Source organism: Lithobates pipiens, unplaced genomic scaffold (genome assembly GCF_037356315.1).
Source record: "Lithobates pipiens isolate NorthernLeopardFrog02 unplaced genomic scaffold, aLitPip1_a1.2 Scaffold_22, whole genome shotgun sequence".
NCBI lineage: Eukaryota > Metazoa > Chordata > Amphibia > Anura > Ranidae > Lithobates > Lithobates pipiens.
The window spans coordinates 264443605-264457295 of NW_027507784.1; the positions used below are offsets into that span (position 1 = coordinate 264443605).

Sequence of the window (13691 nt, forward strand, 5' to 3'; positions counted from 1 at the left end):
GCACTTTCTTACAGGAAACTTTGTTTTCTGTTCGAAAGGTGATAGCTAGACAGTGGATGAGGCCCCTTCCACCCCGAGTTGAGGACTGGAAGCGGGAAGTTAATTTTACTCTCCCATATAAAAAATTTTTGTATAAAAACAGGGGCTGTCCTGCTAAATACCATAGAATCTGGGATAAATGGTTGCAGGAGGTTGCCACGTGTGATGAGGGAATTTGATGTTCTGTTACGATGAATAACATGTCACTACTGGGACCCTTTGTTCTTTGTCTGTGATGTATGATGACTACTGGTTTGGAGAAATGTATTTCCTTTACTGTTATGGCTATGATGCAACACCTCTTTAATGTTTGATATGTACCTTTGTGACTGTACTCTTGCAATGATGTTCAATAAATATTACCTGTTTGAATGGAAAACATTTGATATGTTTTCTATTATATTGTATGACAACCACATACCGGTAAATGGCTTGGTGTAGTCCCATCTTCCATCCTAACTGTTAGATATTTAAGCACATGTCTATTGACCTCAAATGTTTGCTGTGATCTGTGTACTGAACACTATCTGTAGGGAAAGATCTGGAACAACCTTTCTTCACTCATCGATTGTATATGGCCACCCTTTCACTCACGACAGCAAATCAATATATTTGGCTTCATTACCACGTATTTCACATACATACCAGGATAGGTGCTTTCTGCTGGTCCCCGCTGGGCACGGTCTAAAATAATACTCTGGAATACAGTGACTGAAGCAGGCAGATCAAGTTTATTGTTTGACAGAGGCTGGAGAGTAGACTACATGGATATCAACATAACATATTTCATGCTGGTTATTAACACAAAGACATTTAATATGAATCTGCTGCACATGGAGGACAATGAACAGTGGTTTAACACAATAAAAAAATAAAATAAAAAAAAAACAATTAAGGTAAACAGTGCTGACAATAAATAACATGTTCTTAATTTTTTTGTTCCAAATTTTGCATTAATTGCTCTAGAGTTGATGATCTCAAGCAGTTTAACAGTTCTGGTTTCTCCGTAGAGTTAGGTATCTGTGTGCAAGTGGCACAGGCTATCAGCACAGACTCTGGTAGGAAGTGTTTGGCATAAATAGTAGTTATGCAATAGGTAATGCTGTCCCGTAGTTGTATAGTAGTCCCAGCCCTGCTTCCAGTTTGTAGAACACATGAAGCAGTTTGAATTATTGCCAATGATTGGTTATCACAGTACTTGGGGTGGGACTGGGATATGATGTAAATGCTTTGAGCACTGATAACGTAAGTCTGGCATTTAGACTTGGGGATAAGATATTTTTTTTTTTTTTTTTTTAGGGGATCACTTGTGAAGCTGAACATTAAGAATTCATTTTTAGGGTTAGTTTAGGAATAGAGTGAAGTTTCAGGTTAGATATTACATTTTAGGCTAGATTAAATGTTAGGGATTGTTAAATGTTAAAGCCCAACTCCAGCCAAAGCATTTTTAAATTTTAAATAAAAATCTGAAGAGTAAATCATTTAAGTTTTGATTGCTTTTCATGACTCAAGAGATTTAAGAGATTGTGCCCCACTTCCTGTCCCTGTGACAACAGAAAAGGAAAGGAAACAAGGCAGTTGTCACTGACACAGGAAGACACATACTGAAATAAAAACCAGGCAGAGATTCTAACCTTTATTCTTTTTGATAAAAAAAACAAGTGTTTTGCTTCAGTTAGGAGAAATTTCCCCAATGGTGAAACAGACCTTAAATAAAAACACGACAAGAGATTGTAACCTGTCAAAATTAAAACATTTTGGTTGAAGTTTGGCTTTAAACGTTCATTTAGCGGATTGGTTGAGTTTTAGGACTGTGACAGGGAGGAGGGCATAGGATAGAATTAGGTTGTGGAAATCAATTTAGGTATATGTGACATTATTTATTTCGGTATCTTGACACAAAAGATCCAGTCCGTTATAGTAACTGTTAAAGATTAAGTGCACCTTTTTAATAAAATATACTGTTTCCTATTTGAGCCCATTTTACTCAGGGGCAATTGTCTGCATATCTGGTAATACATTTCTTCTCATATATAGAGTAGGTTTGATCTGAAATCTTTGACTGAAAACTTAGGAAGATTAAGAGGAGAGAAAAAAAAAGGAACAAGGCTCTCTGTCTGTTTTATAAAAGAACGCATCCCCAGCATCCCTGTAGATGTTCATAAGCCAGACATCAGGCATAAAGTCTGAACTGTCAGAAAGATTTCAGGTGACAGAATGAGAAAGGAAAATGATTACCTTTAATAACGTGATTGATTTGCCTGAATGTTAAAGTATTTCCAAAGTGCACTTATTCTTTACAGTTGAAGTTTCAGGCAGTTTTAATGACTATGAGTAAATGCAAGCACTACATGGGTCTAGACTGTTGACCAACAAATATTTTGGCACAATTATGTAATATTGGCAGATACTGGGACACGGACACCCATATTACAAATGATTTGGAGGTTTTGCATAATTTTTATTTATATATGCTTATACTGCAGATCAACCAGCAACAACTGAATATTTAGTGGACATGGCAAATGGACAAAAAATGTGCAAGGCTTGATCTGTCCAATTTCTAGAATGCTGCTTTACCTTGAGGAGTGTGACCACATAATCTTGCCCTAAAATGATATCAGTCATAGCCTTACCTCCTGGCAAATTCCTGAACTGCCTAAACACATTCTTCAGAGACTGAAACATCGGATTGGATTGTAAGAGCTGCAGATGAAAAGACTAGCTAGACTGAAGATGTTCTCCATCACCACTCTTACAGTGGTTCGTTCAGACAGTTGAAGAAAATTATGAGAAATGAATATAAAGATGAATTATATAAAGCTCTGTATAAAAATAAGTTTAGCAGTTTTACAATAAATATACAATTAAATGGAGTGTTTTAACAATTGCCTACGGTTCTCCGTTAAGAAAAAACGAAATCAACCAAAATTACATTAATATTTATTAATGCTGTGCAATAGGTAATTATTTGTAAAAATATGTAGGTTTTATTTTAACATTGTGCAGTCATTACAGTATTTTGTAATGCAAACCAATACTTGGCTAATTCTGAAATGAGGCCAGCAGGCTCTTTAAATTGGAAAACAATATTGTACGAAGAGCAGGAAACCATAGCACCCAATCAGCAATCAAGTGTGCTTGTCTTTTCTGTCACCTGCTGAAAATTGAAATCTGATTGGGTGGTTAGGGTGCAAAACACTACCTTATTAAAGATATACTCTAGTAATTTGTCAAACTTGAAATACATATATACAAGATGCAGAATCTACCTGCTTGTTACTTCAGTTTTCATCCAGGTATCATTGCTGTAGTGCACCGGCAGCTACCCCATTATTTTTTTTTGTAATTTGGTGAGCTGTGAACCCTATTTGTGACACAGAATTCCTGTTTTCCAATTCCTCACATATACACTATATGGCCAAAAGTATGTGGACAAAAGTCTAAATTTTTGCGTTCGGGTATTCCCACTGAAGAGTACTAGTAATGCTATAACATACAAAAACATTTTAGACAATTGTGCTCCATCAACCGTGTAGCAACAGTTTATGGAATGCCCTTTTATGTTTCAAGTCTGTGTCTTTGGGCACAAAGCCAGCTCCAGAAAGACATTGGGGGAGATTTACTAAAACTGATGCACTCAGAACCTGGTACAGCTGTTCATGGTAGCCAGTGTCTAACTTCGGCTTGTAAAATTAAGCTTTGGCAATAAAACCTGGAAGCTGATTGGTTTCCTTGCAGAGCTGCATCAGATTGTATACTCTCCAGTTTAAAATGACCTCCATTGTTTGATGTAGAGATATCTGCATGGCCAGCACAATGCCCTGACCTCAACACTACTGAACACCTTTTGGATGAAATGAAATTCTGATTGCAAGCCAGATCTTCATGTCAACCATTAGTGCCTGACCTCAGAAATGCTCTTTTGGTTGAATAGGCACAGATTCCCACTGACTCCAAAATCTTGTGAAAAGCCTTCCTAGAAGGCTAGAGGCGGTTATAGACGAAAGAGAAGGAGAAGGGGGTCACAATACTAATCACCACGGTTTTGTAATGGGATGTCTAACAAGCTCATATTGTATAGATATGACGGTCAGGTGTCCATAGCCTTTTGGTCACAACATGTATAGAAGCAATGTAATTTTAAAATTTCTCACAGCCACCAGTAACTGAAAGGAAGATTTAGAACCTAAAGGACACTGCACTCTGCAAGGACACTGGATTTTTATTAAGATCAACAACAGGTATTTTTTGTACTTATGCTAAGAAAGGAAACTAATGTAGCCACCACATCTAAGGACTAGTAAGCTGCAATACAGGTACTCCTCACTTAACCACCAGGTCGTTAAACAAATTGGTCGAAAAACGAGTAGCCACAAGTAATCAATATTTTAAGCATTCTTAACTACTGTACTGTATTCTCTACTATACAATACAATGATGTACAGCACATCATTCGGGTGGGGAGAGCTGGTTTTAAGTTTGAGTGGTCGTTAAACAGGTAAGTTGTTAAATGAGTATCTGTATATTACACTTTCTGCTTGGGTTAAGTTATACTTTAAGGTAAATTAAATAAATGTTCTTATTTTATCCTCAGCTGCTGTTGCCTGAAATTGCTTTTTAAATATGACTGACTGGCCTAGTAAGATAAAATATACTACTTTATTTTATGAAATACCTAGGTAATTAATTCAATTGCCTACAGATAAGACAAACATAAAAACCTGTTTTGTATTTTAAGAACCAGTTTTTTATTTTAAGGCTGCTAGTTTTTAACCGCTTCCAGACCGCCTACCGTTGATTGACAGCGACAGATTGACTCCCCTGCGCGTATCGCTGTAGCTGCATGGTGAGCGCTTTAAGGGGATTAGGGGGCCCACCGTGTCACTGAGGAGCCTGTGCGCGTGCTCAGTGGCCGCGATGTCTGCCGACGCACTCGCAAACGCTCCTGATAGAGCAGGGACGGGGATGTGTGTGTAAATACACACACATCCACGTCCTGTCAGGGAAGAGAAGACAGATTGTGTGTTCCTAATATATAGAAAGACCGATCAGTCTCCTTCCCTAGTCAGCCCTATCCCCCCTAAAGTTAGAACACACAGGGAACATATTTCACCCCTTGATCGGCCCCTAGTGTTAACCCCTTCCCTACCAATGACATTTATACAATAATCAGTGGCTATTTAAAGCACTAATCATATTTTTTTATTACCAAAAATATGTAGAAGAATACATATCGGCCTAAACTGAGGAAGAAATGCATTTTTTTTAATTTGGGATATTTAGTAAAAGTAAAAAATATTGTGTTTTTTTCAAAGTTGTAGCTCTTTTTTTGTTTATAGCACAAAAAATAAAAACACAGAGGTGATCAAATACCAACAAAAGAAAGCTCTATTTGTGGTGGTGGGGGGGGGGGGGTTCCGACAAAAATTGTGTTTGGGTACAATGTCGCACGACCGCGCAATTGTCAGTTAAAGCAATGCAGTGCTGTTTTGCAAAAAATGGCCCGGTGAGGAGGGGGTCAAATCCTTCCAAGCCTGAAGTGGTTAAATGGTCTGTCACTCCAAGTGCTATAAACATATTGTTGTTCTGTGCAACAGTCTGTTCCACTCTTCACATATATAGGTTTGCATGGTCTAAATATCAACTCCATTTAAGATATAAATAAAATAACCTACACACAATATTTACATGCCAAAATTTATCAAAACATTTGGTACATCAAAGAATATGATATATCATATATACACATGGAAAGTGTCTATTGTCCCTAGAAACCAGTTTTTAGTTTTTTCTAGTGTAAAAAAAAATACACATCAAGTACAGAGTGTAAATTGTTGCAGGTTGCTGGGGACAATGCTGACACTTTCCTTTTAGATCTTTTTTTTATACATGAGACCAAGTACACCACACAAACAAAACTTATACCTAAGGTTAAAGTGCTTTAACCTGAGATTGAATGGCTTAAAATAAAATGTTCCTATTAAAAAAACATGCCTCCTGGCCACTTGGAGTGCTGTTTTCTTGAAATGTGTTCTAGTTTTATCATGTTTTTTCTAAGCAGCACAATAGGGTAACTTGGCTATATAATTTCATTTCATTTTGTCCATATAATTTAATATAATATATTAAACATCTACAGAAAAAAATTAAAATAAACACCTTTGACAACTTGGTGCATCTTCTATTGTAAGAAAAATCTAACTAGCCTTTTTCTTTTTTCCAGTAGTTCAAACAGCAGGAATCATGCAGTTTACGAATACTATAATGGCAGGACTTAATAGTGGTGTCATTTAGATCCAACATTTGCTACTCTGTAAATCACAGTCACAAAAACTAGCTCTAAGCCATGCTAGAGATGGCCATAGACATTGGATGGTGGGCAGATATTCATGTACAATTCAGTCATTAAATCATCTTTCTTTTGACCAAGTATTACTGAAAAATGAAGACTTGTAAAATCTATGCCCTCAAAAAACACATCCAGAGCCAGAGACTATTATCTGTGGGCTCTATTGTCATTTAAAAGGTCAACCCGGCCAACAGCTGTTTTCCTAGAAATCCATTGGTTGAGATTGTGTGCCGAGATGTGAAAAACATCCCATTTGTCCCCAGAGTCTGCCAAAATTGGAATAACAAATGATTATGGGAGGCCAACTACCCCATCTACTGGGATTATCCCTTCATTGACAGTGGGGAACTTGTGGTCAAATGATTTTGAGTGCTATAATAAATGTAGCACAGATATCAGCAAAGCTACCCATATTGAGAAAGTCTCTGACAGAGGCAAAAAGGGGCACTTTGGCCCTTAGGTTGGCATTGGGCTACCAACACTATACTGAAAAAGTAAATAACTGCTGTATCATCCAGAGAGGAGGCCAATGTTCTTTATATTCTATAATGTCATGGAAAAAGTAAGAGGTTATCTTTTGCAAAAACCACATTCAAAAAAAGCTCAGTAGATCCATATGCTATAGAAATTTAAGGCATATACAAATCATGTTCTTCCTATAAAAAACAAAGCTTGGCCCTATCACTTATCATTGGTCAGTGGGGCCATCCATCACATTTATAGGACCAACCAGGATGCTAGACGAGCATAGAGTCAAGATTCATTTTCTTAGAATAGGTCGAGATTGGTGGAACGCTTGAGCTGCCAAAACAGCCTGATCTGCCAGTCAATTTGATGTGTGTTTTTTACTGAAGATAACCTAACTAAATCTGTTGAGATACTTTAATTCAAGCAACTAATGCTTTTACCTCCTTCAATGCAACCAGGTCACTTCTAACCTCCTAGGAGTTGCTCATAATTGCACAGGAATATTTTACAAGCTGCTGGGAAAAGCACCCAGTAGACAGGTAAGATACTTCACTCTTAAAAAGCAAAGAACTATGCATGACAAGGATATGAGAGTACCGGTGGGTACAAGCACTCCACTGTCTTGCTTAAGGACTGCCAAAGGAGTGTCATTTTCTGCACAGGATCTGCCTGTCTATGGCTACTTTTCTAAAAATAATCGTGGCAAGGGGTCAACCACACTGAACATTGCAGAAAGCTGAGATTCGTGTGCGAGTCACAAACCTCCCTTGTGCCCCTGCCACGGTAAAATCAGCATGCTTCCATCTCCTTCACATTTTTGAATAAAGCAAACAGGGAATTCAACTTGAAGGTTCACAGTAATAATAAATAAAAACAAAAATACCTTCAGCATACACACATTACAAGGAAGTTATCACTATGTTGCAAGGTGTTACAGAATGAGCCTGTATATCCTAAGTTGTGGTTGCAGCAGGATTATCAGACTGTGTAGAGGATGAGGCTTCTTCCTTATCTCCTTCACGGGTTTCCAGAGGCGGAATGGAGTTTGTTTTGGATTGTTGGACATTATAATACCCAGTATTTCCCCTAACAGTGACATACTCCCAGCCTCCCTGTAAAAGACACAAAATGGCATCATCAAACAGCGCAATTTATTTTTGCTATGTCTGTCTAATAAGATGAAACTACAAAACGTATATATGTTTTAAACTGATTTCAGTTTTTTTTCAGAACTGCTTCAAATATAATAAAAGGTGCTGCCACCTCCAGCTGCAACTCCATTCAAGTCTCTTATTCTGCTCTGTTGATCATACTACATTGACAGAATTAACTGTATCCTCAAGAGGCAATATTTCTTAGCATTTAGCTCCTGGCTTGAAGAAAAGATGTACTCTATATTCTATAGAGATACAAGTGCACTCTGTGTTACTGCAGCAGCTCTAAATGAACACCAAAATGTGGACTTTTAAAGAACAGCGCAAGACAGAGTGAAAATGTACTTTATGGTGTATGGGGAAGGTTGTGCCAGACCTTGTTAATAGGTATGTGGCAATTGATAAAAAAACGCAAAAAGAATGGGCCCCCTCAATTATATGAGGATTAAAGAAGTAAAGAATGTCTTGGGAACAATATTCACTGTACTGGTGTATGACATAAAACATAGCAAAAACATTTCCATGGATTAGGCGCTACTTTTTCAGGGCTTTCATTGTGTTAGATCTGTTGGTCGTGAGGACTTCATACGATAGAATATTGGTATTCGGGAATGCATGTTACATGTGCAGTGACAGATCTAATGTTACCAACACCCTGAAAAAAAGGAAGCCCTAACCCTGAAACATGTTAGCTAGATTTTACATCGTACACTAACAAAGTTATCATTGTTCTTCAACCTGTTGGTGTTTCCAAAACTTTCTTTTCAAGTATGGTGTTTCTCTACTACCTCTGCAAACCTTACAAGAATGAAAGTGAAATTAGAAATGTATGTCAGGCACAAAAAAAACTCATAAGGAAGGGCATATAACTCATATAACTCATATAAGGAAGGGCATCCTCCGGGGCGGTTTAGAAGATGACTACCGCGGCCAGGCCAACCTTTGAGCCAGCCAGGGGCGGCAGAGGGAAAAGAGAAGGAGATCCAAGTCAGCTTTCCAAACAATATTCCAGCAGAGACCTTCCTTCACACACGAAGATCAAATACAGGAAAACCACCCAGGATGCACCAGAGGAGGTGAGAAGCCGGGACTTCAGGAGGGAGCTGGAAGAGAGAGAACGCGTGACTGTCCGAGAGAAGAACAGAGACCGACCACCAAGAGAGCACACATCATCCCTGTCAAAGAAGCCTCGTCTAGACCAGATTCCAGCAGCAAATCTGGATGCAGATGACCCACTCACAGACGAAGATGATGACGATGACTCTGATGAAGACAGCGATGATGATACCGCCACTCTCTTGGCAGAGCTGGAGAAGATTAAGAAGGAGCGAGCAGAGGAGCAGGCTCGCAAGGAATTAGAGCAGAAAGCGGAAGAGGAGAGAATTCGAATGGAGAATATATTAAGTGGCAATCCTCTGCTGAACCTCACAGGCCCTGCACAGTCTCAAGCCAGTTTTAAAGTAAAACGAAGGTGGGATGATGATGTCGTGTTTAAGAACTGTGCAAAAGGAGTGGATGAAATGAAAAAAGACAAGCGTTTTCTCAATTTGGGCGGCACAGTGGTGTAGTGGTTAGCACTCTCGCCTAGCAGTAAAAAGGGTCGCTGGTTTGAATCCCAACCACGATACTACCTGCCTGGAGTTTGCATGTTCTCCCTGTGCCTGTGTGGGTTTCCTCCGGGTACTCCGGTTTCCTCCCACACTCCAAAGACATGCAGGTAGGTTAATTGGCTTCTGTCCAAAATTGGCCCTAGTGTATGAATGGGGACCTTAGATTGTGGGCTCCTTGAGGGTAGAGACCGATGTGAGTGTGCAATATACAGGGATAGGGGCAATTGTAGACACTCACTCAGGTTGAACTGGATGGACTGGTGTCTTTTTTCAACCTTGCTAACTATGTAACTATAAAGGAAGTAGTGACTGTAACATGAACAAGCTATTGAAACAAATCTCTGGCTTGTATGGTACATTCAGATAAAACTACAGTGTACACTGGATGGTGATCATTTACATATTTCCAATAAACAGTCTCAATAAACACTGATTATTTGTAAGGTGGCATACATCAACTGTGCTATCACAAAAAATTAGGTGTATGAGACTTGTATGTTGTAGCACTGCCACCTGTCTGCCACCTATGCAGAAGCTAATATGTATCCCAGGTATAGAGAGCCTCTGCATAAAAATTATGGGTATGTTTTTTCACAGCGTGGATCTGGGAAGAGCAAATACAGGTTTAGGGATGTTGGAGGAGCAAATACAGCCAAGTATAAGATTCTAGGTGAGGTAATTAGAGTATACAACATTTCTCTTAAAGTGCATCTGTTCCCAAACTATGTAGATTTAAATATTCGGAATTAGAAGGAAAAGCACTTTAAACACAAAGCTAGATGTTTATGTAACATATCAGAATGTTGAAGCTCAAGATGAATGTATGTATTTTACTTTAGGTCAGTTTTATTCCCCTGTTGTCACTACACTGTGACAGACTAGGGGAAAATAATTTGTTCTGTGTAAACTGTTAACCTAACATCAAGATAAGATCTGGTTGGGTTGGCAAGGGCACAAATTAGCACATTGACCTTTTCAAAGGTTTGCTACCACTAAAGATCCAACGGATACTGCAGAAGCATACATTTCCTAAAGGCAAATAGACTGTGCACTTTGCAAAGTGCATTTGTACTCTGCAAGAGGATTTGTTCCAGAGCTTAGAAAATGAGCAGAAGCTCTGCTGACCCCCATCATCTAATCACGTGCAAGCACAAAATGCTGATTTTGTAAATTATCATTGCATGTGATTATGTATTCTTTGCAAAGTGAAGCTTTACCTTATTTACTAAGCTCTGGAGCAGCTGCATTTTTCACACAGCTGTTTGCCTTTAGTAAATCAACCCCATAGTGTTTACAGTTTTCTGTTCGCCTTTAAAGTGCCGTGCAGCAAGGTCTGAAACTCTGGAGCAATTGTTTCAGCTCTTGGGCTTAGTGCTGGATGCTGTCTGTCACTGACAGTGGTCGGTTCCAGCCAATATACTGGCTGTAACCCACAGAGTACAAGAAGTTAGCTTACTGGGCATTATCCCTGGGTGTATACTGCCCTAAACATTAGTACCACTCAGTGCACCATCCAGTCCTGTCCAGCTGTCAGCCTTTCATTACATTTGACAGGGTGTCTGCAGTGGGGTTAGATGGAGCACCTGTGCCCTCCACCCCCAGCTAAACGCCAGAGCTCCATGCCCAGAGGCCAAATGCCCAGTGTACATGAAGTCTAAGGCCCATTTCACACAGGGTGGACGAAAATGGACAGCATGTTCGTTTTCATCAGATCCCATCCGATCCGCCAGGATCTGAACGTATTGCCATACTTCTGTTTTTAGTGGATCGGATGGCAGGCAGTTGTCAACGTACACATCTCTGCTGACATCCGCCTGCTCATAGGAGTCAATGTGTGGCCTGCTCGGATCCACCTAAAAAACGGACAGGGGGATCCGAGCGGGCTTATCGTGCGAAAGGGGCCTAAGAGCGAGTAACTACGTATAACAGGAACACGTAAAGGTAATGTACAAATTAGCAGCAACCTACTAATACTCACCCCAATCCCATAATCCCAGGAATGCCCTTTAAGTGCCATAGGTTGAACCCCTAAGCGATGGCAGACAGTACCACAGCTCAGACTATGGCTTCCTTGCACTTTGTCTGCGATCACCCAAATCTAAAAAAAAAAAAAAAAAAAAGGGACACAAAATAAATACATAAAGAATAATAGAATAGTTTGCAAATACAGCTGAGAAAAATGATAGCCACAAAAAAGTTTTTTTTTTAGATCTATACATATAATCAAATAAACAATGTATCTGACAAAATAAAGACCCTATTGCTTCACAAAGCATTTTTTTTTTGGCTACAGATTCAGACCTGTTCAGCTATAAAATGTGGAGGAAAGTTGATGAAATCTTCTTTTCAAATAATTTTAACACATTTTACGTGTAGAATCGTTAGGACCATGTAACAAAACTTCTTATCCAGCTAATATTCTGTATGAAAATTCTGATGAAGCAAGTCCAAACACATAGTCAGTATTATAACAAACCACCGGACTTTGAAGCGGAGGTCCGCCAGACTTTCCGAATGAGCGGACCTGCTCACACACGACCGGACTTTTGAAATGAACAGACTTGCCCACACACGGAGGAAAGTCCATTAATTTTGAACGTGGCTCCAGGTAGCAGGGACTAGCGAAGGAAGTCAATGTCACCTGATGTGTCAATCTCGCCGATGGAGGCGGCGACATTGACCTCCTTCGCAAGTCCCATCTACCTGGAGCCTCGTTCAAAATGAACGGACTTTTCTCCGTGTGTGGGCAAGTCCGTTCATTTCAAAAGTCCGGCGGACTAGCACACAGGCGGCTGGATTGTCCGCCGGACTGCCGAGTCCGGCGGACAATTTTGAATCCAAACTTCTTTCCGCCGGACTTTTGGGGAAAAAAAGTCCGCTGGATAGTCCGATCGTGTATACGGGGCATAAGACTTTTTATTGTAGCCATGTCTAAGCAATGGTTACGCATAGGCATATTTCAAATACAGGTGTTCTATAAGGAAGGAATCAGAATTAGAAGATTTTATTGGGTGATCAATGAGTTTGGATCATATCTGCCTTATTGCTTAGTTAATAAAGAATGTTCACCAAGCACAGTTTCCTGTGTGGCCTGTAAACAGTGATTGTTTCCTAAATCTGGGTACACACAGCTTTTCCGTATAATGTATCCTTTTCTGTAGGTTGTGCCAGATTGGCCTACTGTATACTTAAAGTGTTAGTTTACCTTTACAGAAAATCTGTAAGGTGAACTCACACTGGACCCCCTCCTCATCGCATCTGGCCCTGTTGACATCAAGTTCGGCAATCGCCCATTCTGACACATCGTATAGCCATTTTACCAGCCCAGGGATTTAAAATCCCTGTGGCTTTGTCTCCTCTTCTCCTGTGGTGACAGGACGAGCTACGCAGGTTCTGATGGGCAGTGCGACCAATTAGAATGCTTCCTAAATGTACCTCTACGAGGTACGTTTAGGAGATTAAGCTGAGGGGATTTCTAATCCGCGTAACGGTAAAGCAGTGACCCGATGTGTCAGTGCAGGTGTTCGCATCACTCCAGGTCAGTGGGACCGGGGAGGGGGTGCAATGTAAGTTCCCCTTACAGATTTTTCTGTAAAGGTGAACTTACCCTTTAATAACGGATTTATAATGAATGATATAAAGTAACCAGTAGCAAATAATTACATTTCACCTTTTATGAGTAACAGAAGTCACTTAAACAGTTACTGATTAGCTGACTTTCAACAATAGTCTTGGCCCTAATCAATTAAAGTAGATTTAAACCCTAACTAAATGATTTAGTTTGCTAAATCATTTGGGTGTATATAAAAAATAAAATAGCATTTTTTTTTATAAAATACTGTTTTCCATCCTTTTTTGCACCACTATGTTGCTGATCTCATCCAGCCTCTTAAAGTCACGGACCACATGCCCTCCCTCCAGCCCTGGGGGTACCATCATAGCTCTGGACCAGCTTAGGGTGGGTCTAGGATGACCTGGATTCAGAGGGAAGTAGACTGAATACTGGCCATAAGACAGATGACATCTGTAGGCAAAAAAAATGTACTGTGGAATATATCTCTGAATTGA

The 13691-nt window shown here is 39.6% G+C and overlaps 1 protein-coding gene and 1 pseudogene across 2 annotated transcripts in view; one reads left to right on the forward strand and one right to left on the reverse strand.

Moving 5' to 3' along the window:
- Positions 1-751: 751 nt before the first annotated feature.
- TECPR1 (tectonin beta-propeller repeat containing 1) overlaps positions 752-13691 on the reverse strand; it is a 147012-nt gene continuing 134072 nt past the window's right edge. For both annotated transcript variants that reach the window (XM_077449041.1, XM_077449042.1), the window contains 2 exons: positions 11602-11721; positions 752-7971 (listed from right to left, as the gene is read on the reverse strand). In XM_077449041.1, coding sequence (XP_077305167.1) covers positions 7813-7971; positions 11602-11721 — 279 coding nt within the window. In that variant the 3' untranslated portion in view covers positions 752-7812. The remainder of the gene's footprint in view (positions 7972-11601; positions 11722-13691) is intronic.
- On the forward strand, positions 8906-9581 carry LOC143925186 (protein CWC15 homolog pseudogene; annotated as a pseudogene).